General features: G+C 40.2%; 2 protein-coding genes across 4 annotated transcripts; one reads left to right on the top strand and one right to left on the bottom strand.

The window, feature by feature from the left end:
• The first annotated feature begins 217 nt into the window (after positions 1-217).
• On the top strand, positions 218-11005 carry LOC146370528 (thioredoxin domain-containing protein 6-like). Of its 3 annotated transcripts, XM_084908007.1 has the most exons (16): positions 218-422; positions 505-562; positions 804-907; positions 996-1067; positions 3554-3670; positions 4668-4752; positions 4891-4973; positions 5078-5170; positions 5679-5833; positions 6102-6298; positions 6503-6647; positions 6752-6859; positions 8488-8639; positions 8734-8878; positions 9850-10100; positions 10259-11005. In XM_084908007.1, exons 1-16 carry the CDS (start codon positions 390-392, stop codon positions 10345-10347), a joined length of 1887 nt encoding a protein of 628 aa, XP_084764133.1. In that variant the 5' UTR covers positions 218-389; the 3' UTR covers positions 10348-11005. The 3 variants fall into 3 exon arrangements, with proteins under 3 accessions (XP_084764133.1, XP_084764136.1, XP_084764134.1); XM_084908010.1 differs by lacking the exon at positions 218-422 and having other exon boundaries at positions 544-562; positions 804-881; XM_084908008.1 differs by lacking the exons at positions 218-422; positions 505-562 and having other exon boundaries at positions 720-881.
• Positions 11006-12752: 1747 nt separating this feature from the next.
• Positions 12753-23626, bottom strand: smarcal1 (SWI/SNF related, matrix associated, actin dependent regulator of chromatin, subfamily a-like 1). Its single transcript, XM_084908005.1, has 17 exons — positions 22749-23626; positions 22322-22667; positions 21698-21748; positions 21323-21583; positions 21176-21226; positions 20901-21084; positions 20580-20730; positions 18232-18393; positions 18074-18139; positions 17468-17608; positions 16778-16996; positions 15446-15516; positions 15128-15230; positions 14580-14762; positions 13509-13609; positions 13180-13276; positions 12753-13075 (listed from the first exon to the last, which is right to left on the bottom strand). The coding sequence occupies exons 1-17, from the start codon at positions 23079-23081 to the stop codon at positions 12896-12898; spliced, it is 2700 nt and encodes an 899-aa protein (XP_084764131.1). The 5' UTR covers positions 23082-23626; the 3' UTR covers positions 12753-12895.
• Positions 23627-25321: the final 1695 nt, after the last annotated feature.

The raw sequence follows: 25321 nt of genomic DNA, 5'->3' as shown, positions 1-25321 counted from the left end.
TAAGGGTCCGCTGATAGAGAGATTTTTCTGCAGTTCTCCATGTAAAAACTGGATCCAAAAGTTAAACAGGTTTGTGTGCCTCCGATCAGAGATGCCTTTTTTTTACTGCCGTAATACATTAACCTGGCAGGAGGAAAATGCGGCCTGCCTTAGCATTAATTATTGAAGATAGCACAAGCAACAGTCGGAGCCTGGGATGACTCCGGGAAGCGGAAGACGGCGTTGCTTAGCAACCAAGGGGCCAAACAAGCGCGAGCACCATTTCGGCGTGTTAGCATTTTAGCTAATTAAACTTTATCCTTTTCTTTTTAGCATATTACTCTGCGCTCAGTAGTTTTATATTTTTAGTTTAAATATATTGTTTAAGTTGACCTACGAGTGCCCAACAAATGGCAGGCAAGAAAAAGGAGGCAACGCTGCAGGTTGTGTTTTTGTGATTTTGTGTTTTTTTTTTAAGCTACTTTTATCATCCCTGGGGATAACAGTTTGTCTTTTCATATCCAGGCTTCCGTCACAAACCAAGAGCAGTGGGAAGAGATGCTTGCAACCAAGGGTTTAACAGGTAAGATTTTCATCAGTAAAAGAGCTGTTGTCCTAATAAAAATGAACGCTCCACGAGAACTGTTATAAAGATGTTACAGCGTGATGTGAAGGACTGCTGGCATCGTCATTACTTATTTGCTGTGTTCTGCTGCCCCCCTGTGCTCAGTGTGATAATTGTACCAGCCTACCACACCTCCTTTCTGTCCTCCTGTCTTGTACACACACACGCACACAATCAGTTGGTGACTCTCTCATTGCAGTCGTAGATGTGTATCAGCAATGGTGTGGTCCCTGTCGTGCTGTGGTTAGTCTCCTGCGAAAAATAAAGAATGAACTGGGTGATGACTTGCTTCATTTTGCCACAGTAAGAAGATTCAATAAAAAATATGAAGAATTTAAAATTTTCAGAGAAGGACCTTTGAAATTGTGTGTGTGTGTGTGTTTTGGTGCAGGCTGAAGCAGACAGCATTGATGTTTTGGAGAGGTATCGAGGGAAATGTGAACCCACCTTCCTCTTCTATGGGGTGAGTGTGTGTCTGTGTGTGTCGCTGGCCACTCTATTAGGTATACTTATTCAACTGCTCAGTAACACAACTATGTAATCAGCCAACCCAATGTGCTCAACACAGGAGCAACTTAGTGCTGTTAGGCAAGTAGACGTGGTCAGAATGACATGCTGAAGTTCAAACAGAGCTTCAAAATGGGGGAGAAATGTAATTTATGTGACTTTGAATGTGGCATGGCTCACGATGGAAAACTGGAAAAATGTTAGCTGGTGATGTGAGGGTAGGGTCAGAATTTGGCATAAACAACATGAAAACATGCATCCATTCATCCTTTGTACCAACTGTTCATTCTGCTGGTGGTATAATGGTGTGGGAGATATTTATTTGGCACACTTTGCGCCAACTACTAACTGTTTAAATGTCACAGCCTACTAGAGTATTGTTGCTGACCATGTCAATCCTTTTATGACCACAGTGTATCCATCTTCTGGTGATTGCTTCCAGAAGGATAACATATCATGTTGCAAAGCTCAGTCATCTCAAATTGGTTTCCTGAATATGAAAATGGGTTCTCTGTACTCAAATGGCCTCCAGTCACCAGATCTGAATCCAATAGAGCACCTTTGGAATGTGGTGGAATGAATGATTTGCAGTGCAGTCAAATTGAAATCTGCAGCAACTTAAGGCAAAAAGGGCTCAAACCCAGTACTAGTAAGGTCGTATATGCCTAATAATGTGGCTAGTTGGCTATATGCTATATAGTTGACTGTATAGTTCAACGACAAAATGTGTGTTCAGTGCTTTATTACTAAGATAAGATTCAGTATACATTTCTTATCCCAAAGGTTGCGAAATTTCTTTATTAAATTAAGCATAATCTCAAATGTATTAGCTTAAATGTGTAGAATTGTATATAGTTAAATAGTATCCAATATAATATGACAAAACACCTTTCAATAAAGATGAAAACTAACTTTAAAATAAAAATAAAAAATGCAATAAAACAAAGAGAAGTAAACCTATACATCAAATATTAAATGATTGTTAATAATTATATGAATTATTTAATTAAATAAAAGCTGATTAACAAAGTGATATATGTGTGTGTGTCTCAATTTCAGTTTCAACATAAACAATATAAAACAAATAAAAATTCCTTATTAAAAGTATACAAATCAAATATCAGATGTCATCACAGTGGCTGAATATAGGATTTTAATGTCGCAAAATTGGCTTAGTAAACACAGAGTGTTAGCATACTATTATTCTGTGCTTGTTGTGTGTGTTTTTCTGTTTTTTTTATACACAACTTCTGTCTCTAGTTATTTCAGTCTATTTCAGTTTATGATACCTGTAGCCTGTAATGGTTATTACAATTATTAAATTAAATTTGTTGCATTATTCTGTACCTACATTTAAGTATAAGCAAGTATGCTAGTCAAAGAAAGAAATGTTTTGTGCTGTAAAATATTGACTCAATATTTGCTTTAAATCCCCTTTCTCAGCATGTCTTAGAAAGCCCAAATATATTCTCAGTTCAAACGAGATTGGTGATTTGTTTATCGAACACAAATAAGTCATTTGAACTCCTATGAATAGGCTCAATTTAGTGCAGTCTCAAGCCAAGTGATCGCAGAACGCAAAAAACCCTTTGTATGTACGATATTGTCATGTGTCCCACCATGCTGCAACTGACTGACTGAGGCCAGGCTATTGGCATGCTGGATGCTGGCATGTGTTGCTACAGTCTTGTTCATGAGAGCACCATGTCTGATCCGACTGTTCTTGGTGGAAATCTGACTAGATGGCAGTATTGAGATGAGGCACTCCAGCCTTTACTTGTCCCATTCTTGCACCAGTACACCAGCAGCATCTCTTTCAGCAGGAAAATGCCCAAACCCACACTGCCAGAGCCATGCAGGCCTTTCCATATTAGGAGCATATGCAGGCATTCCCTTGCCAGCATTCAGTCTTGTTATGGGTGATCGTTTGCATCACATAACCATCTTCAGGTACATTCTCACTACTGGCAATGTGCTTGGTTTAATTGAGGGTGGTGCCTGGTCAGCGCAGCCAGGAAACATGACACCACTCACTTGATGTATATTAAGTGAATAATTAATGTACCTAGACTGTTCTCACATCGGACCAGCATATAGATTTTGTACTTGCAATCTGGCTGGTTAAAGTTGAATATCTCAGATGCAGCTGAAATTTCAGGCCTGTAGTTTATGTGTGAAAATGGCTTTAGAGCCAGGCCCCCCTTGCGGTGAAAAAATATTCTGTAAATTAAATATATTCTGTTGAAATATTTATTTGTCTGATCGAAATTACACTTGTCTCTAAGCTTGTTGCTTAGACTCTTTTTTTTTAATTTTTAAATATTTTTGTGGATCGCTTACATAGGCCTCTAAAGCCTTTTTGTATCTCACCATTTTATAAATGCTAAATTAAATGTAAAAAAAAAAAGTTAACTTATTACTAGGCTTGTGTTGAATGAACAGGGTGGGGAGCTGGTGGCTGTACTGCGTGGGGCAAATGCTCCCATGCTTCAGAGGATGATTGTGGAGGAGCTAGCCAAAGAGAAGCTGGTCCTGGAGCAAGGTGGTGAACGCAAAGTGGTGAGGAGCTCATTATACACATGCATTCACACATATTTCTGCCAGAACAATAGAGTGTTTCTCTGCAGACATGCTGCCTTGTCACGGCTTGTTAAAGCATTAATATTAATTAATTTTTCTGTTCCAAGTAAAGTAGTCCATAACAACGTGACAGTAAGCCAGCGTGTATGTTACCAGTGTTGAAAGCAATGTGACTAAAATCAAATCAGTCTGTGTTTATTTTATTATTTACCCGTTTTGTTTTCCTACAGTAGTATTTCAAAATTGCTTCTGTGGATGATGGCTTTTAGCCACTTAAGTCAAGCAGCAGAAAATATATCAGCAGCTTTTTTTTTTAGGTGTTTCTTATTTATTTTTCGACATTTAGAGTAAAAATACAGCCTAATAACCACCAAGTTCATGTCAAAATCCTGTCAGCCTGACACTGATAGTTGTGTATGAATTAGTCTTTTGCTGCATCTCAGTGGAAAACAGACAGCCTGCAGTCTTTGCACTGTCACATAACAATTTCCAATAAGTATGGTTTAAAAGGCTACCAGTTGAATGTATTACATTTATTTGTTTGTAGGTTTTTTTTATTAGAATTTATTAGTCGCTTGGCGAGTTAAAATAACCTGTACAGGGCCCTGGGAGAAATTGGCATTTACTAATAATTTGCAGTCTGTTTGCTTTGTGGACTGCAGTGAGCAGTTGGTTTTCCTGAAAACAGATGTCTAATGAAGTTGAATATATATTAAATTGTATCCGGCTAAGTTATGATTTTATTTAAATGACATTTGGAGCAAAAATAACAAACATTTCCCGGTTAGAACCTAATGCTTTACTGGTTTTTTTTCTATATCTTATGTGACTCTTGGGTGGAAAATAAAGCTTATAAAGCCACGTTAAATAATACTAAAGCCACCATTAGCCATAACTGTAGTTTATACACACATATGTAAAGACAGTCATGTTTAGGGATTCATTATTTTTATTTCCTTTGTTGTGTCTTTGTTAGGTGAAAGATAATGGTCTGACAGATGAGGAGAACAAAGAAGAGGAGGAGTTGCCACAGCATTTAGAAAATGAAGAAAGTGTAATTGGTACTGTGGGAAAATATAATTCTCAGAATTTTCAGCGCTGATGTTACTTATCATTGGTGTTTCCTGTTGATTCTGTGGAATATTTTGCATTCTGTCAGAATTACAGATCATCACTCAAGCTCCTCTCTTCTCTTGCAGTCCCTGTCAGTAAATCCTACACAGTTGCCATCATTAAACCAGACGCCGTTGCTCACGGCAAGGCAAATGAGATTATTATGAAGGTACATAAAGAAGATCACTGCTCACATTGGGAGAAGACAAGATTGTCTCAAGCTTTCCTGCTGATATTAATTCATTATGTTGATGCTGATATTCTCCTGGATAGATTCAGGATGCTGGCTTTGAGATCCTGGCGCATGAGGAACGCACGCTAACGGAGGCTGAAGCTCGAGATTTTTACCAACACAAAGCAGCAGAGGTGCGGTATAGCGAAATAGAGGGGAATGGTATAGAATAACAAAAAGACAATTCTTCTCACAGACAGAGGCTTATTGCATAGATTGACATTCAAGTCAAAGTGAGGAAAACTGATGATGATGCAGTGAATGTTTGTGATGTTAGCCAGGGCCATTAATATTCTGAGTCAACATACCGGTAGCAGAGCAGTCACGACCAGTGCAAAAATCATTCAGTTACTTTGCTACACATGACACATCCATCTGCATTTTAGCACGGGGCTCAAAATAGAGTTGCTGTGTAAGCAGCTTTTTTTTCTCTTTTGCTTATGGTGCTGTTTTTGATGAGACCAAATTGTTATAGATACAGAAATTGTAAATATGTGAGAAAAGCCTGGGAAATACTACTGCTGAGAAAATAATAAATGGGCATGAGTTGTATATGTATTTGTTTTTGCAGGTTTTGTATTCAGTGCATTAACATATGTGTCTGTGTCTCGCCTGCTCTTTGTATGCGTTGGTGGTTTGTAGGCGAGCTTTGAGGATTTGGTGCAGTTTATGTCCAGTGGTCCCTTCCATATTCTAGTACTCTCTCAGGTAGAGGGATCTGCAGCCGTTGTACCGGCATGGCGTGAGTTTATTGGCCCAGCAGACATAGAAGAAGCCAAGAGAGAAAATCCAGAAAGGTTAGTTACTGGAAATTATGCATATGATCCAGTGTCATTAAGTAAATTATAATTTCTGGGAAGTACAACATTTGTTTGCAGCATCGACATTTATCTCTGCACTGCTGATTGCAACAGTGCGAAACAATCTGGAGTCTGGAAAAAGGAACAAAAAGCACATTGTCGCCTGCTCCATCAGACACACCCAAACATTATGCTTCTCTCTGGTTGAGCACCAGCCGAGCAACCATCTGGTCTCCTCTCCTTTCTCCCCCCTGGCTTCCTGCAGCTTGCGGGCACAATACGGCACAGAGACACTGTTCAACGCAGTGCACGGTAGTGAGGACAGCGACCAGGCCAGCAGGGAGCTCGCCTTCTTCTTCCCCAACTTTCGGACGGCCTCAGTAATGGAGCAGGATGGGGAGGAAGAGCATGTGGAGAGGACACTGGCTCTCATCCGCCCCGACGTTGCCAGGGAGAACAGAGGTGGGGCTCATGCCAAATGCACAAGTACACACGTGGGCAAGCACAGATACACCTTCAATAACAGCTCATATTAACAGCGAGACTGCTCCTTGACTCCTTCACCAAAGGTGTTGAATGACACTGTACAATGCAGTGAAAATGCTCATGCTTATTTTAGGTAGACTGCTATGTTTTCTTTTTTATTTCATATCCCTGATTTTGCAGAAGAGATCTTAGATCACATCCACAAGTCTGGCTTTATAATAGCGCTTCAAAAAGAGGTGATGCTGTCAGAGGAGCAGGTCAGACAGTTTTACTGTCAACATGTTGAGGAGGACTACTTCCCTGCACTGCTCCAAACCATGACCAGGTAACTGGTCATGAACTGTATAATTGTATAATTAATCCAGAGATTTTCTTGTTTTGTTTTGTTTTTATACTCCAGATGATTATACAACATGTGTATTTTTACAGTGGGCCGGTGCTGGCTTTGGCTCTTGCCAGAAAAGGGGCTGTAAGTCATTGGAAAACCATCCTCGGTCCTTCTGACATCAATAAAGCTAAAGAGGAGAGTCCAGACTGGTGAGTAATGTGCACCACAGTGAGGAAAACTACCAGTAGAAAAGCAGTGAAGTTTAAAAAGCTAATCTACTGTCTGTCACAGATTCTAACAGCTTGTTAGAGAGAACTCGGCACTCTTTTCACCTCTCTTTTTATCCTTGTCACAAAAAATTACAAAAAGAGCCAAACAACACAAAATCAGCTAGATAAGTGGTTCTTAAAGTTGGGTGCAGGGACTCCCTGGGTGTCTTTGAGTCTGATTCTGTCTGATTCCATTGTAGTCATTGAAAATGGAAAGGGATGGGCATTTATAAAGCAGTTTCTAGTCCTGCTGTCCACTTAAAGCCCTCCAGACTGCAAGCCAAATCTAACCACACATTTACAGAGATTTAAACACATTTTCTCTCATACACTTTCATCCACCTCACAACCATGACCAGTTTAGAATCACTTATTAAATGTAAGTATGTTTTTGGACACTGATCACACTCACACTCTTGGGTGTTTCAGGCATGTCCCACCGGGTGCAGGCCCCGAGGCAGACCCAGGACACACTGAAGAGATTATATCTCTCGGCTGGCCTGGGAAAGCCTTGGTGTTTTGGTCTTCTCTGCCTAGGCTGCTGCTCCTGTGACTTGGCCTTGGATAAGCAGAAGAAAACAGATAGATGGATGGAATTGAATTTTAGCTCTGCAAATATGTAGTCAGTCATTTTACACTCCACTGATTATAAATAAACAATTTCTCTGAAAAGTTGATGGTAGAGAGGCATACTGGGAAATATATCACTCGTACTTTCTGACTTTGCTTTAATTTGTGCAAAATGTGTATACAACTTGTTGACATCCACTATGACTAACTAACTAAAAACAACTTTTTTTCTTTATATTTTTATAGAGTAGATCCTTGGAAAAGCAACATTTTAAATTATGTTTTAAAAGTCAAAGAAAAGAAGTGACTCTAAAGAGGGAAGAGAGCTTTATACAACATGCCTCATTCAAGCATCCATACAAACACTTTTTTATGCCTAAGTGCTTCCTATCTAACATTCATATACATCTGTACTTTGATGGATGCACTACCGACATTTCAACTGCATGTTTGGTACGGTGAACCCGTCCAGTCTGTGAAGACCTGTGGCTTATGAGCTTCTCTCTTTGGCTCCATACAGACATTACAGTGTCTTTATGCTACTTTAGCAAAGCTAAATCTGTTTTGGGATTGTGGTAGCCTCAGTGACAAAGATCTTGAGTTTATATAAGCTTAGATAAATTGTCCATTCCCTGACCCATATATATCTGCTCCAAGACATTGTTAAAGGATGAACATTTTCTTTTGCAGACGCATGAACTATCTGTATTTATTTTCAAACAGTAGTGCTTTGACACAATTAAATATTGTCTGTTGTCTTTCTCTGTCTGCAATGCACCATATGTTTCTGTGGTTTCTAACTGGAGTGGAATCAAACAAGGCAGTCTGAACAGAAGTGAAGAAAATTACAGTTAAATTACACAAAAATTACTCATTAAATTACATCCTTTTCTTTGAAAATAATTTCTGGAAACCATCAATACTTTCTTTTAGACGTGGATAGTGCCAGACAGTACAATCACACTTGTAATTTTCTTCTTTGTTTCCCTCGTACTCAGTCTAAGGGCCCAGTTTGCAGTGGAAAATAAGCCTATCAACCAGCTCCACGGCAGTGGAAGCCGCGAAGAGGCAGAGCGAGAGATCAGCTTCTTCTTCCCTAAACAACAGACTCTGGCAGTGATCAAGCCAGATGCAATGGAGGAACACAGAGGTCTTTTTATGTTCATTTGTAACGACACAGAAATGCTTGACATTACTTTTGTTTTGACATATTTTTCATATATTTTTGCTCCTCATTCTGACAGAGGCTATTTTGGAGGAGATTCGTGGCCGAGGTTTCTCTGTAACAAGGCTAAAGGAGACCGTGCTGTCAAGGGAGATGGCTGAGGAGTTTTACAAAGAGCACAGAGAGAAGCCTTTCTTTAACCAGCTGGTGGAGTTCATGTGTCGGTTAGTCTGCTCTCGAATACAACCACCAGAGCAGTGCAAAGTGACTACAGCATACCCGCCCTAATTCCTGCTGCCACTCCAATTTCTAATGGCACTTTTAACAGCTATCTTAGCAGCTAAGAATCAAGGCAGCCTCAGGCGAGTGGCTGCGAAGTGCATCTCAGTTTCATTCTTTGTCCCACATCGCACATCGAGATTTTAGAGCTATCTTCCGCTCCGATTAGCTCCTTCACTTGGCTGTTACACAACTTCTTGGACAAAATGAGAGAGTTGAGTGCAGCCTGAAAAAATGTCTTCAGTTCCTCAATATTAGCTCAATTTTAGCCTTAATTATGGATTAATAGTATTAATATATGCAATAAGGATGGCTATCACATGAATCTAGAGCTCCTCCTTGAATAGCTTTTATAGAGCTCCAGAGCGTCAGTAGCAGCTATTAACTGATACACATTTTTACGATATAATCTTGCCGGCCACATTTCAGTGTAAAGTAGTCCTAGCTACATTTTAAAATATAGTTATTTAAAGCCTAAAGAAGTAGCATCATTTAACCTAGATACCCGTTCTGGCCCAGTTTTAACAGAGACACCTGCACATCGTTTTTTACCTGCAGTGCACCATATTCATCCTTACAGTCAAATGGTGCTTGTTGTAACAATAGGAAGTCTCCCATTGTTGCCCTAGACAATTTAACTGCATTATTTTGTGTGTTATTTCAGTATTAAAATAGTATTTTGTCATGTTTGTTATTATATTTCAAGGTTATATCAAAGGCAGCATACGAGGCCAGACTGAAAAGCTGGCCTCGTATATTTGGTTATCCAAACTTTCCAAAAACCAGATGCATTCCTCTGTCTTTGCATGTTTGGAATCATATTGCCAAACAAGATAGCTTTACAGTAAGACAATCCTTTCACTCACTGTGGCATTTTCATTACAGCGTGTAAACATCCCACAAATGTTTGTTTCAGGGGACCCTGTATGATGCTTGTCCTCACTAAGGAAAATGCGGTGGAGGACTGGAGGGCCATGATGGGTCCCACAGACCCGAACAAGGCAAGGGAAGCGTCCCCAGAGTCTCTGAGGGCTCGCTTTGCTGCAGACATCCTCCATAACTCAGTTCATGGTTCTTCCAACGAGCAGCACGCGGAGGAAAAGATCCGTTTTATCTTCGGTGACATCAGCACAGATGCGGTGCTCACCAGTGACGATCCCATTTCAGGTGACCATATAATGAGTGTGAAAGTCTTTACCATCTGTCACACCATCTGGTTTCCTCTAAAAAACAATTTTCAGCTGATTTTTTACATCGATTTTCTTGGTGTTAACTAAATTTTTCTTATCATACTGAAATAAATCTTTTTTTTTGTTCATCTTTAGTTAAAGAGGAAGTAAAGGCTGCAGAGAAAAACACAGAAATTATACAATCTTCAACTGAAGAAATCTCCAGTAGCAGAGTATGCACATAAAAAGAAGGGTATCCCAATTCAGGGACTTAACCCTTTAGAGTCTGCACTTTTGCAGAATTTAAGCTGCTTTCGCATTGATGAGAAAGCCATAGAGTATTTTCATCACTTTACATAGACAGGGATGAGGTATTGGTATCTGTATGTCTACTGACTTTATTAATGGCCATTTTTCTGTCTGTTAGGCAACACTGTAGCTATAGTGAGACTGAAATTGGGACACCACAATTACTGTTTACTGCGAACACTGAGTAGATACATCTCTTTACAATGACAATCAAGATTACTTGCACAAGAAGAGGCGTCTCTCCTGACTGAGAGAAAACTAATGCCACTCATCTCCATAATGTCACAAACAGCTGCTGGAATTGCGATGAAAACTGGCGCTACAGCCTCTCTGTGTGTAGGGAATGAAGTAAATCTTGATTGAGTCATACCATCTCATACCTGCGGAGGAAAATTGCACCTCCAGTGTGCTGTATCTTTTTTCTGTTGCCATGTTTTTTTTAATGCATAATTAGGATCAGGGGACAGAATCTTGAATCTGTGTGCAGCCCATGTTTGATAAATTATGAACACTGCAACAGTGTTGTTCAGCAAAGCTGTTATTACTTATTAGCAGTGATATTTAGAAGAGTTATCTTCAGCATCCCTCTTTATTTTGCAGATGACCCACAAACAGGAGGAAGCATCGATCCAGAGCTCTCAAACTGAATCATCACACCTTGTGTTTTCTCTTCTATTATAAGCTTAATGTGTAAAATCGTGGGAACAACAGAGCGCCTGTCATTCTATGAATCATGAAATAAACAAGACAAATATATATCAGATATATATCTTTTTACACCTTTTGTAGGTGGCGTATCAAGACGGCACATTCAAGAAACACTGTAGACGTGGAGTCGTTTTCGCTTAATACCGCCGTCGACAGTTTGATGGCTCTCTCAGCTCACATCAGCAGCCGCGGGCTACGTGACTAAAACCAGGATAGTACAATCACCAAAAAGCAACTGACAATTTCAGTGTTCACAGAATCCTTTAGTGAGTACACTGTGCCACTATCAGTACCTTAGGTTGTCTCCTGTAATTTACTACCACAGTGCTGTGATAATATGAACAATATGAAGGTAGTATAAAGAGTGTTACTCCTGTTTATTCAAGGGGTGAGTACAGGGGACCGTAACAGAGCAATTAGGCTCGAGTTTTTTCCTTTTACCATAATTATTGCGGGATATTGCTTTAACAATGGGACATAAATTACACACTGAAGCTACCTTAATGAGGTGCATGAATAAAGAAAATATCTAACAGCTCTAAAAAGCTACATAATTGTTAGTATTAGGTATTCCTTGCAGATCATTTGAAAAAGGATTTCAGAATTCAACCACCTGGCAACCTCCAGGACTGAAAAATGAAGGCAACATGGAAAAGGAAAAAAACTGCAGTTCCTCTCGAGACTTGTCCTCCCTCTTAAGGGTGGCTCCAAAAGTAAATCAATCCCCATAGCCTCTCATGTTAAAATTGCAGATTTCAGCCAATTAAATAACATGCTTTCAGCCTGGTATGAAAAATTGGTGTCTGGTGGCCTGTCCTGGGTGTACACCTCCACTCACCATATGACAACCTGGATAGGCTTCAGCCCACCCACAACCCTGAGTGGGATGATCTGTTAAGAAAATGAATAAGGAACTAATGTCCCTGTTCATAGTAAATGCACAAGGGCAGTGAGAAGCTAAGGTTAAACTCACCCATTTGGGGACTGTTAAAGTTTAAAATTAGGGGCATGGCTACTTTTACTAACAGACAGGCCAACATATGCTGCTTCCAGTTTGTAGTGAAGGTGCCTAATGGAGCGTCTCTAGTGGAAATATGTGACTCATAAGACGGCTTAGTATGTGGTAAAATTAAAAGATCCACAAAGGCTTTGCTCAGTTTTGGTGAGTGAAACAAATATTTTATCAGTCTCCTACTTAGCTCTAAATAGTTTATAGATGCTGCTCTAATCTAATCTTAGTCAATGAACTGGACTTCTTGCCCATCTTAGTTTTGAGTTTCAAAGTTAAACTTTGGTTGTGTTATTGTATTTGGAATTGTCTGTACTGTGTATTAGTTTATGGCTTATCTTGCTAAAAAAAGACTCCTATCATTTGCTGATAATTTAGCACGCCACATTCATGTAAATTTGGTCATTTCTGGCTTCAAATCAAAAATTCATAAACTAACAGTTACATCACAGGTGGTAACATCTTTCTTTTACATACAGTCTATAAATTTAAAACCTATAAATGACTATATTTTAATCCAAGTTAATCTGAAGTATCTTGAAGGAGTTTAAACATGTAATCTGGCCACCATGCAACTTAAAGGATGTCAAAAGGATGGTAGAAAAAAATCTTCACATTTTCCTGTATTAGCAAAACAAAAAGATTTATTGTAGTTTTCACCCATTAAAATAACTTTCAACTCAGTGCAGGCATGATGTAGCTGAGATGTAGGACTAGGCTTTGCTCCATGGGCAAACTCAAAAAATGATGGCAATAAAATTGGTCAATCATCGGTCTTTGTAGCTCCACTGCTTGTCCGTACTGGTGCCGTGGTGCTGAGCAGACGTGGTTTCGGGCGGAGTGTCCTCCCAGTCATTTGCAGCCTCCAATAAGATGGCCTCATCCATGTCGTCATCCGCAGAGAATGATCTCTGGAACATCTCCATGATGCTCCTCTGGGCAGGATCCTAGACAAACAGAAATAATCAGTGTGTTTTAAAACATAAATCTATATGTAAAAACTCTTAACAGCACTATACATTATTAATTTACGTACAAATATACAGTTTACCTTAGAGTGGAAGCTGGTGTTTTCTGCAGTTTCCGAGAGGTTTGCCTCGGAAAGACCCACTTGCTCCAGGACATTCATTTTTTCCTGGATCATGGGCCTGGAATGATACATAAATAAATATCAGTCCAGCCCTTCACTCACTGTTTGTCACAATATGCACACCAGTCAGCCCACATTAACCCCTCCTCCTCCCCCTGCTGTTACAGACCAAGACTAATGAATGAATATCTAATGAACTAATATGAATGAATGTTGCAGGAAACAGTCTGAATAGCCACATAAATGCCTGTAGTTGGGTCATACAGTATTTCCTCCTGATTGACACATACCATAGGTGATCATCAGCAGTTCCCTTGGCAACCAGGTAGTGAATGTTCACACTGCTGGTTTGTCCAATACGATGAACTCTATCCTCTGCCTGAATGAGAACCTGCAGTGGAGGAAAAAAGCTTTTTCCTTTATAGCAAAAAAGAGCAAAGGAGTTTCACAGCTTTAGAAAATGATTCTGGCTTTTCATTTAGCAGTGACCCCAAAAGGCCAAAGACTCCTCGAGAAGAAAAATCGATGAAAAGACATTATTCAAGCTTTTAATTTATCTGCCGACAGCTGAAATTAAAGCACTAGTTTCCACCTGGAACTGAAGTTGTGGCTGAATATGTGCTTATAATGTGTCACATTTTTTCTGCATTCGACTCCTTATAAAAATAAAAATAATAATCTAACCCGCATAAGATGTGTGCTTCTGGGAAATGTCTCCCTTCAGGTTTTGGGGGAATTTATCACATTGTGGGTATAAGAAACAGAGCGACATAATGTTTCGAAGGCTACCAGGAAAAAATAACCTAAACACATGGATGATTACTAAAACACACACTATGGCTGGGTTATAACATATAATCTAATGTCATAATGTAATTTTCTGTTCTCTGTTACCAGAAAAACTGTGGTGTTCATGAAAGCGCAGTTCCTCTAAAGGCCACTTGAGGGTAGCTTAAAACGTGAGTCAATCCCCACAGACTCCCATATTAAAATTACTCTGCTTTAGAGATTAAATTAACACATTTATTGTCTTGTAAAGAGCAGATTATTATTTATTTTTTCTTCTCGGTAACTAATTTATCTTTTCATAACAAAAGTGCTTTCATATCTTATATTTTCAATTTCCTTTCCCTATTTAAAAGTTAAATGCTGACAACCAGTATTAATAAAGTAGCCCTCTAATTTTCGGATTCAGCTTGGTAGCATTAGAACACTTCTTGTTCTATATTTGATGTGTGGGCCGAGAAGCAAACCGGAGCTTTTTAAACAGCGGGATTCCAAAATATTAAAGAATGGTGTTACTGACAGTGTCATTTCAGTGACAGCGGAGTGTTTTGCAGGGACAGCTTTCCATGTCTCACCCCGGGGTTCCAGAAAAGCTCAGCGAAGATCACCAGGTCTGCAGAGTGCAGGGTTAGGCCCATATTAGCTGCAGTGATGGACAGTACCGCCACACAGGTCTTGGCTAAGTACTGAAACCTTTCGCACAGTTGCTGTCGCTCCGCTGACGGAGTGCTCCCATCAATACGGATAAAACCGACATTCTGAGGAGGAAGTAAACCTTTGTTATTTTCTGAAAACAATCGCTTAAAAATAATGACTTATTGCAGCAGACCAAGATAAATCACCAAATTAATTAAATAATCCCATCCTTATTAAACTTGAAAGAACAATAAGTCATAGTAGTAGTGCTAAAGCTCAAATGTGCTCAGAGCCGCCCACACTTGTTCTCCACAGCTACTGAAGGACTTGACCCGTTTGACGTTTACTCCCACAAAAGATCTCATCTGAGTAACCAGTTTAAAACAAACAAACAAAAAAGTTCAACTTCATTCTTCTACGTCACAGCTGCATCACTTTCCACTACTAGCCCTTTGTGTGGGGTATCATCAGTATGTGTCTTCCTTACTTTTTTCCCCAGCTCGGTCGTGATATGATCCAGGACTAATTTATGATGGGCAAACACCAGAAACTTCTCCCTCCCACACTCCAGCATGTCTATGATGTACTCCCTGAGAGGGACAGAACAACACACTGCAGAGCTGAACCATTTCAAAGAAACATTGAAATATTCAGTCTTTATCTGAAGTCTTGGTTATCTCCAGTGCGGTGCAATCATAATGCTCTGACAAAAGATTCTCTTTCATTTTACATTTTAATCTCAGCGCTCATCAAATATAAGCTGATTCGACTCACTGATCCCCACCATTAGAGGGTCTGTACTTACATAATGGCTTGTAGCTTGGCTTCGGCTGTGTGGTTATAAAAGACGAGGAGGGCTTCCTTCTCTTCCATTTTCTGAAAAAGATAAGGAACATCACAAGATAAGAACTGACAGGAGATTCTGTTTGATGATTTGATAAGACTGCCATTACTCGGAGGAGTACTGTGATTATGCACAATCAAGCTCAGCGACTCACTCCCATCGGGCCGTATAAACACTCCAATGAGGCTGGACCGGAGAATTCTGGGTTGTTTAAAAGCATTTGTGTGCGCTTGAGGCTCGAGGACGGAGCCAACACATCTGATTACCTTGGGCTAACTAAAAGCTTCCTCAGCCTCTTCTTAACAGATTTCTCTTTTTAGTCACAGTCTTTGTTATGAATTTTGTATTTTAGGAGCGTACAAGCGATACAAGTGAAGACATAAAACAAATCCTACTTTTGCAGATATTGTGATATTTTATAACTACTGAAATATACACTCAGGCACTTTGATTTGGACCTGCTTTTGTCTTCACTCTTTGTGGCACATTCAACAAAGAGCTGGAAACATTCCTCAGAGGTTTGTGGTCCATATTGATGCGGATTTTTTTTGGCTGTACAACCATAAATTACATGGTCAGCAACAATACTCAGGTAGTGACTGGTTTTTAAAGGATGCTCAGTTGGTACTAAGAAACCAAAAGGGTTCCAAGAAAATATCCCTGACACTATTGAACCACCAGCAGCCTGAACCAATGATTCAAAGTAGGATGGATCCACGTTTTCATGCTGTTTACACCAAATTATGACCCTTCTGTTGTCCTATTTTGCTGCACCTGTGAACTTTAGCCCAGTGCTGCTGTAGCCTATCTGCTTCAACGTGTTGTGTGTTCAGAGATGCTCTTCTGCACACCTTGGTTAAACATGTTGTTACTAGTTATAATAAGAAGTGGTTATATGAGTGACTTCCTACCCAGTCTGGTCATTCCCCACTGACCTCTGACATCAACAAGGCATTTTCAGAGAACTGCCACTCACTTAATAATAAATAATCACTTTCTCCTTCTCAGACCATCCTCCGAAAACTGTGGAGATGGATGTGCGGGAAAATCAGGAGTTTTGGGAATACTGAGACCAGGCCAGCTCATCTTGACCATGACTACAAATCTATTGAGCTGCTGCCATGTGATTGGCTAATTAGATGAGAAGTCGAAAAGGTACACTCAATAAAGTGTCCATTGAAAGTATATCCATCAGTTCTACGATTTCCTGATTATGTAGAAATGATTAGAAAACACAGTATTCAAATTCTATTACCTTCCCGGGTTTCAAAGGTTTCAACACCTGTGACTTACATTGCGATGTCCTTTGGCCAACTGCTTGGCTGCAGCTGACAGAGCAGCTTTCGTGCGGGTGTTGATCCCATCGATGGTCACCGTGACCACCTTGCGCTGTTTAGCGGGAAGCTGGGAAAGGACCTCAGACTTGAGACGGCGCAGCATCAGACACTCCTCCAACAACAGCTTCAGCTCTCCAAGATTAGAAGAGCCCGTGTAGTCCCAGCCCCAGGTCATCTGTAGGGGCAGTGAAGGGCAAAAAAATAAAAGAACAGGTGATAGTGGGAATGACTGGTGGAAAATAAAATGTGGCATGTAAAAGTTCAAATGTTATACTTAGAAAGAGTTGAACGTAAACTTTAAGATTTTTTTCTTTCTTCTACAAAATTTTGCTTTAATAAAAGTCAAACGTGTTTAAACACCAATACACCAGTCATAAGCTTACACTGGTTTTACAGCATGCACTAACTGTAACCTCATAAACCTGTTGTGTACTTGTCAGCAGTCCTATGAATTATTTAACCCATTTTGCAAATGCTAGATATCTCCGATCAAGAACTGGACACTTTACAAAGTAGGCGAGGCACAGATATATCTGCTGGCTAGTCTTCTAATGGTCTCATGTGTCCTGGAGTCACAGCCACATACAAGTAAACAGCACTAAACATCAATTAGTGTAGCAGAAATTCTTTATAGTTAACAGACTACCTGTCTGGCATCACAATAGCGGATCCCAAACTCATGGAAGCGTGGAAAGAGTGTCGGTCTGACGGCCAAAATCTGAGTGTACAGCTCAGCCGGTCTGGACATGGCGGGGGTCCCCGACAGGAGAATCACTCTCTTCGCTACCTGAGGATGGAAAGACGGACAACTCTGATCACAGAGAACTGTTTACTCAGTCTAGTCCATGGGAGCAAATTATATATTTTGATTTGATTACATGTTTTTAATCTTAGTGGAAAAATAACCATGATATTAATAGTCACATGGACTGTGGATTTCGCTTAAATTGTAAATTGCAGAGAAACAGATAATTGTCTGATGGCAGAAATCCCAGATCTGTTTGCCTTCCAAATTAAATCAATTGTTCAGCCAGCCTATGGGCTATCTGACACACAGATTTACTGAAATCTGGGCCTTACCTGAATTTTAATGAATTATGAGGGAAATCGTTCAAATATAATCTAATAACAAATCTAATTTGTGACCCATGCAAAGGAAGGAGGAAAAAAACAATCCCTATGGTGTATCTAACAAAATTATTAATCTCAGTAAAACATTAAATAAAAGTGAGAGAGAGAGAAAAAAAAGTACCTTCAGCAGAGGCAATGCTGCTTTACAACGAGCAGTCTTCATGTTTTTCAGAAAGTGAGACTCATCCTGCACAGAACGACACGTCAGCGAGGATTTAGGAACCTTAACCTGAACATGAATGTGAACTGAAAACAGCCATGTTTAAATAATAAGCTCACCATGATGAGAACATTGAAGGGATTTCCTGGCTGCTGTTTGTCCATCCTGCTCAGCAGGTCATAGCTGATGATGTTGATCAAACCAGACCGCAGACTGTCTTTGGCCTTCACCACTACGTTGATGCTGTCAGGAGTCAAGGAGGGAAGCCAGCGTCTGAAGGCCTGCAGGCACAGATAAAGGTTCGTGTGAGAGAGACAGACTGAAAAAACACTCTCAAAGCATCAGGATTGGTCTAACTAGCACTGGGATCCCACCAGTTTCTTAAATTTATAGCCAACATTACTTTGTGAATAACAGCTAATTTATGTTTTTCCACCACTAATAATTCATGGTAACCACTGCAAGAGTGCTCCCATTGAAAAACAATCAATCATGCAGTTTAGAAAAACTGCCCACTGACAATTCGCTTACTCTCTTGCCATTCGCTTGTCAGCCCAGTTTAAACTCATTAAATTATAGCTCCTGTGCTGTGCTGTACATTTGGCCCAAAGCACAAGACTAACAGTGCAGATAAGACCCAGGGCAGACAGAGGAAGTGTCCTTTAATGGGACGACATCCGGTGACTGTGATTTCAACCTCTGATAAGAGGACTGCGTTTCGTCCTATTTTGGGGCGGGAGGGGGGGCTGTGAAAGTGAGTGAAATTGGTTTTGAAAATGCACTGCTGCTGCAAGTTAAACAAAAAAATAGATGCTACAGAACATAAGACACGGATGGTCACTGACACTAGAAAGTACTGAAACTGTAAAAGAAACACAGGGACAAAGAGATGTTAATATTTCAAAGTCAACCTTTTGGATTTTTTGGCTAGCAGACCAGTTGCCACTGGTTTTCAGTGTTCCCTTTTTGGCCTGCTTCCCTTCATTAATATGGATCACGCTCACGTTCTGCGTCAGTTGCTGTTCATCTGCTATAGAAAGTTTTTTATGGTAAATGGTCTGTATTTGTATAGCGCTTTACTTGGTCCTAAGGACCCCAAAGCGCTTTACACTATACACAATCATCCACCCATTCACTCACACATTCACACACTGGTGATGGCAAGCTACATTGTAGCCACAGCCGCCCTGGGGCGCACTGACAGAGGCGAGGCTGCCGGACACTGGCGCCACCGGGCCATCTGACCACCACCAGTAGGCAACGGGTGAAGTGTCTTGCCCAAGGACACAACAACCGAGACTGTCCGAGCCGGGGCTCGAACTGGCAACCTTGCGATTACAAGACGAATGCCCAACTCTTGAGCCACAATCGCCCCAAGGCCTGAGGACACAACGACCGAGACTGTCGGAGCCTGAGATTTCTTTTTTCTCCAGTTTCTTCTATTCTTTAGAGGCTAATAGCTCTTTGAACCACCTTGTTGGTGCAACAGTACTATTTTTTCCCCTTTGTCAAATTGTGTTAACATTGGCAATCTTTGCAGACTGAACTAAAGAGATTGGAATAAATTATGATTTTTTTGTGAATATGGGAACAAAGTGTCTAAAAATACAAATTACAGTCTTTGTAGAGACAACGTTTCACCCCAGTGTTGTGTAGCGTCACAAAAAAGAAATCCTCTGGTCAGGTACAAGGACTGGGCTGAAAATGAAGCAGTTGATACCCAAAGAAAAACTTGGCAAGACCTTCAGAAAGCCATTTTAAAAATTACATCAAAGACTGTCTCCTTGGATGCAAAATATAAAGAAATGAGGGGTGACTCAAGACTTTTGCACAGCACTGTACCTAAGATTACAATTTCCCAGTCTACTTTTCTTTGTCACAAAGAAACAGAAAACTTAATATCAGTTTTATTTTTAAGTAGATAAAAAGCAAGCCATGTGAATATGTTTCCTGTGGATCTGGTAACAAATAACTGATGTTTTTCTCTGTTTTGAAAAGTTCAAGATGAAACAAGTAATCATTTAACTTGAAAAGAACTAATTAACAGTGCATTTAAATATTTGATTTCAGGATAAAACAGTCAAAGGAAAGGAGTCAAATAAATACACCATGTATTAACACCTCCACCATAAATCAGTGCTTCACAGTTCTAATTATCAAACGCACCCATGAGACAAAGAAATGGAAGCATTAAATTCAAGGCTGCCATCTTCGCTGCTAAGATAAAGCACCTAACAAAGAGCAAGAAGTCCACAGGGAACCACATTAACATTCTTCAAATGCAGAGAGAGTTAAGCAGAAACCAGGATTATAATGTGGAGAACAGAGTTTGAGTCAAAGGACAGTAGAAGGATATCCTTAAGACGGCGCGTGCTGACCGAACGTGACGCTATTAAATGGAAACAAAGCGATGAACTCTAGCACCTCTTAAGTAATGAGCTTATTTTATTTTAGGCACAGTTTTTACCTCAGCCCAGGTGAATCGTACAGAGGACGGAGTCACCACCAACAAAGGCCACTCCTTTTTGTAATAAGCTGCTATACAGATGGCCTGAATAGTCTTTCCCAGGCCCATGTCATCAGCCAGGAGGAGGCGGCCCTGTTTAGACACTGCAAAGCTGCAGAGACAGAAGGAAATATTTAAGATAAAAGGTCATTACTGGAATGTCTCACAACCAGTGGCTTTTAATGTGCACACATAGAAGAAATTACAAATAAATAACTGTTTATTGTTATTATTGGCTACACTGCTTAGAAAGAGCACTAATGACTACCCAAAGAGACCTACTTGACTCCCTCCCTCTGGAAGGGCATGAGGCTTCGGGTGAGAGAGGGGTCGATGCTAGAGAGGTCTGCCTCAGGGACGTTTAAAATCCTGGCTTCAGTCCCATCAAACCTGGCAGAGAAAGCCTGGATTATTGCCCTGGGAAGAGGCTCCACCTCCACTGCTGCTATCCCACTGAGGAGATCCACTGGGTATGGAACACAGCGCGGTAAGACAAGATGGCAAATGTAACAGGGACATTGGTAGACCTGCTAAATAAAGCCAGTGTCGTTACTCACTGAGTCTCTTATAGTCCTCGAGTGAAAAATTCCACTTTCTTGTTTTCATGTCTGCCACAGACAAAAAAAAAAAATCTGAGATCAGAAACCACAAAAGCAAAGAGACTGTCAAAAAAAAAAAACATAATCAAATAAAGCCACTGTTACCATAGTTCTTTGTTGGCATTTGCTTGAATGCTGCAATGACATCAACATGGTAGCCAATGTCCACCTCAAACTTTGTCTGGGACACCAGAATGCACTGGCCCTGCAAAGTGGCTCCGGGCTTCTGCCAGCCATTACATAACTTGAGCAGCGCTGCCAGGGCCGTGCCGTCCCGAGCTCGGCTGGTGGCCTCCGCCACGTCCACTGCTTCCATTCCCTCCAAAGGTCTCAAAGACACTGAAGGAATGGCAGCTGCTTCCTCCACTGCAATACGGGGTCAAGAAAAAAAGTAATGATTTGAGACAGAGTTTGTTTAAAAACAGCAGCGTGCATGAGTTGAGCTCCTGAATATGGAAGATCCTGTGAATACTTCCGTACTTAGCTGTCGGTAGTCTTCCAGGCTAAAGTTCCACATCTTGGTGGCAGGATCTAAGGCAGAAAATTGCATTTTTAATTTCAAAAGCCAGCAAAATCAGTATATAATACAAAATAACTATTTTTAAAATTGCTAATCATCCTATATAGGATTAGAGATTTATGTTCATAAAAGAAGATAACAGTTTTTACAGTTTTTGCATTAACTGTTTAGGAATTACAAAAATTTTATATATATTTTCAGAGACTAATTCAAGCAGAGAATAATTGACTGGTAAGCAGTTTTATAACAAAAGAAACTGACATAATATCTAAAGCTGATCCAAAGTGTTCAATTTGTGCTGTAATTTTAAATATGACATCCAATGAGATCTCAGTGCAGTGAGGGAGGCCAAGTGCATGATCATAAGAAAAACTCAAGAAAACAACTTGACAGCATCTAACCAAGTCAATAACACTTTTAGGAGGTAGGTGTCACATTGTAAATGTCTAGTCACATGGTTGATATGACTGTATACCAGTGGCTTTTGGTGGTCTTCAAGAGTAACAAGCACTAAAGGGCTTTGCAAAATTCACTGAGTAACATATCAGCTGCAAAACAGCACAGTAAGCATCTCAAACACTTACCATAGTTTTTTGAGGGGATGGACTTGAAAACAGCAATAAGCCCTGCATGGTAGCTCACTTCTACCCTGAAACGGTCTTCTGTGTAAGGTACACATCTTCCCCTTACAGAGATGGCAGACTTTTTTGCAGGTACGACATTTGTAGAGGTGGGGTTAGAGGAAAGCTGTGCCACTTGACTCTGAGCAGGTTTACTGGGCTGCTTGTAAAATGAGCCAACTGCACCTCCGGAGCTGCTGGATGAGAGTTGATGTTTGCCCTGAACTGGCCCCACGGGGATGCTTCCTTCAGGAGACGAGACGGAGCTCCTCAAATGTTGACTTACCAGAGGAATTGAGTTAGTAAGAGTCTGCAGAGAAATATAATACGAAGCATTATAAAACTATCCTCACCGACAGTAAGTGACTGCACATTTAAGCATAAACCTCACCTGGTTTGAAGATGCAGAATTACACACAGTGCTTTGGTTGAAGTGGCTGCTAGTGCCAGGCAGCTGCTGCTGACTTTGGCTCTGTGGTTCCCTTTTTAAGGGAGGGGGGAAGCATTTTGGTCCCGAGACTGAGGTTTCTCTGTGCTGAACTGAGGCAACAGGATCCGGACTCTGTTTGGGGAGCTGTGTTTGCACTGAAGTACTTTTCGAGCCTACTGAGGGCTTAACATTGGTGCTGTTAGCCTGTCCAAGTCTTTGGGCTCGTCTTTCTAAAGCCTTCCGCCTGTTCTCCTCAATCATTCGCTGTTGCTCTGCAGTCAGCTGATTAGACATGTTGACAGCTAGAGCTATCTAGCAGACATCGGCTACAATCTAAGACACCCTACGTCTGCAAAAAGGTGATCTGTGTAGATCCATGTTGCCTTTTAGAGCTACTAACTTCGTTTTGTTTAACGTTATCTGCACTGCTGCTTCTGTTGCTAATGGTAGCAGCTAGCGACCCTAATCTGGCTGCTAACAGTCAAACTTAGCAACATAATATTATCGGAACAACCACAGTAGCATTACAGATACTTGAACTTTAAGCCGTCTGAAGCGGATGACCCCAAAATGCAATCTAAAAACAGCGAAGTCTGCAAGAATATCGTCAGCAGAAACTTTTAACGCTAGTTTACAACTTCTTGGTTCAGGATCTGGCGCGCAGGAAGTGACGTAGGAAAACAAGCCGGCACGTGCAGGTAGTGAAGGCAAAAATAATCTACTCTTGACGTTATCAGAGAAACTACAACGTTTTTATTGCCATTAACCACGGCTTTAAAAAATCATTTTGTACTGATAAAAACCGCGAATATGTTAGCTTAAAAAAACAGGAAAATATTTATTTATTTATTTATTTATTTATTTATTTATTTTGCAATTTGTGATTCTCCACTATGAAGGTGACACTATTGCTACCGAAGTTTACGTAAAACATTTACATTTGTCTCTAATTATCAGTTAATGTGAGTATTTTTCTGCTCTAGTACGGACATTTTGTTAATACTTCTTACGTAAGACATCTAGTTAAAGAGCAAATGGAGAGGTTTGGAGGGGGGGTTATGCTGTTATGCTGACTTTAGCTCAGTATTTCTATAGTTTGACTTTATCATTTTCTGCTGGACCATCTCTAATTTGCCTAAACATTTTATGGTCGAAAGTTTAGACGTATAAAATGATTTCTTCTCCAGCCAGTGGAGGAGCAGTCATTCACAATCTTACCTTCATATATCAACTACATTTCTACATATTTATTTTTAAAATACCCATCCACCCACTTTCTGGCTTTTTTTTTTGTTTGTTTCTCCACACATTGTGTTATAACCAAGGACATTAGAAGGACTTAAATGCAGTATGGTGGATAAATAAGTTAAACAGGTTTAATGTCAATGGTGAGGTCACATCTATTCAGACTTTGATTATTTTCCAAGGAGTTCCAGGGTCAAGTAAGCCCACATATTTCTTTTCCACAGAATACTCTCCACAAACATCTCCAAATTTTTAAAACTATGGATTCTCGACAGAAGAGGGATTAATGAGTTCAAGAACAGCAGAACGTGAACAAAGCATCAGGAGATGAACCACACTAGAACAGTGCAACAATCGGGGATCGACTGGAGCACTTCTTCAGCTTTAAATAGCAGATGATGATGAACAGGCGAGGAAGAATGTGCATGAGCCCAGAGGGCAAAGACCCCAGGAGTAATCCTACCCCTGAAACATAAAGTCAGGGTTAACTCATTCACACACACTGACAGAGGAGAGACAGGGAGAGTTAAGAATGAGGAAAAAAGAAAATGTTTCATTTTTGAGACTTACTCTACTTAGATTTCAAGACAGGTCAAATTAAAATATACCAAGGGGCATTAAAACACAACAATGTAGCATTTTCATGGATATCAAAATAATTGCAGCATTCATTGTGGCAGTCAGGACGCTGATTGCCTGATCCCTTCATGGCTGTCAGGTTCAATGGTTTAGGGTCTGGTGTTGGACTACCAATCACGCCAAGTAGACAAGGAAACCTTGCCTTGCAAGACTACTCACATGAAGTGAACTCCTAAATCCTTTTTCCCATTACTCTTAATTGTTTTGCCATATTTATGTACAAAATTGCATTGGTACTTGTACTTGAATTATTAGAGTCTTTTGGCAATGTCTGTGCACACAAAATGGTTTTATTTAATCAGCCAGTATTCAGACATTTTTTGATATGTGTGTCGTGTCCCAAATTACAGATCCTGATTCAATTTTATGCAGAGAATGACCAGTCAAATTTTCAGGCTTTGATCTTTAATCGCTTTTGGTGTATTCATGTTCAGAAAATACCTCAATATGAAAGAACATGCTGGAAGTGCCTGATGGAGTATTTTGATATATTAGCAATCATTGTATATGTTATAACATTTTTAGGCAAATCAAGTAGAAGCACAACAGTAATTTGACATAGAATGACCCATTTGTTTTATTCCAAGCGTGGTTCAGCATGCACCAGCGTCCGTCAGTTCATCATCTTCCTTTAAGGCATTTTTTCTTCT

This window comes from Perissodus microlepis, chromosome 16 (genome assembly GCF_051167445.1).
Source record: "Perissodus microlepis isolate ML-2025 ecotype Zambia chromosome 16, ASM5116744v1, whole genome shotgun sequence".
Lineage (NCBI taxonomy): Eukaryota > Metazoa > Chordata > Actinopteri > Cichliformes > Cichlidae > Perissodus > Perissodus microlepis.
Note: the sequence above shows the minus strand (reverse complement) of the source record. Positions and strands in the feature narration are given on the sequence as shown.

Excerpts from the sequence above, each read along its gene's own strand:
- LOC146370528 (XM_084908007.1), top strand. The coding sequence starts at position 390 with ATGGCAGGCAAGAAAAAGGAGGCAACGCTGCAG. Across the intron at positions 5,834-6,101 it reads AAGAGAGAAAATCCAGAAAG|CTTGCGGGCACAATACGGCA; the intron begins GTTAGTTACTGG and ends GGCTTCCTGCAG. Across the intron at positions 6,860-8,487 it reads AAAGAGGAGAGTCCAGACTG|TCTAAGGGCCCAGTTTGCAG; the intron begins GTGAGTAATGTG and ends CCTCGTACTCAG.
- smarcal1 (XM_084908005.1), bottom strand. The coding sequence starts at position 23,081 with ATGTCTAATCAGCTGACTGCAGAGCAACAGCGAATGATTGAGGAGAAC. Across the intron at positions 21,227-21,322 it reads AATGCCAACAAAGAACTATG|ACATGAAAACAAGAAAGTGG; the intron begins GTAACAGTGGCT and ends TGTCTGTGGCAG. Across the intron at positions 18,140-18,231 it reads CCTTCAATGTTCTCATCATG|GATGAGTCTCACTTTCTGAA; the intron begins GTGAGCTTATTA and ends CGTTCTGTGCAG.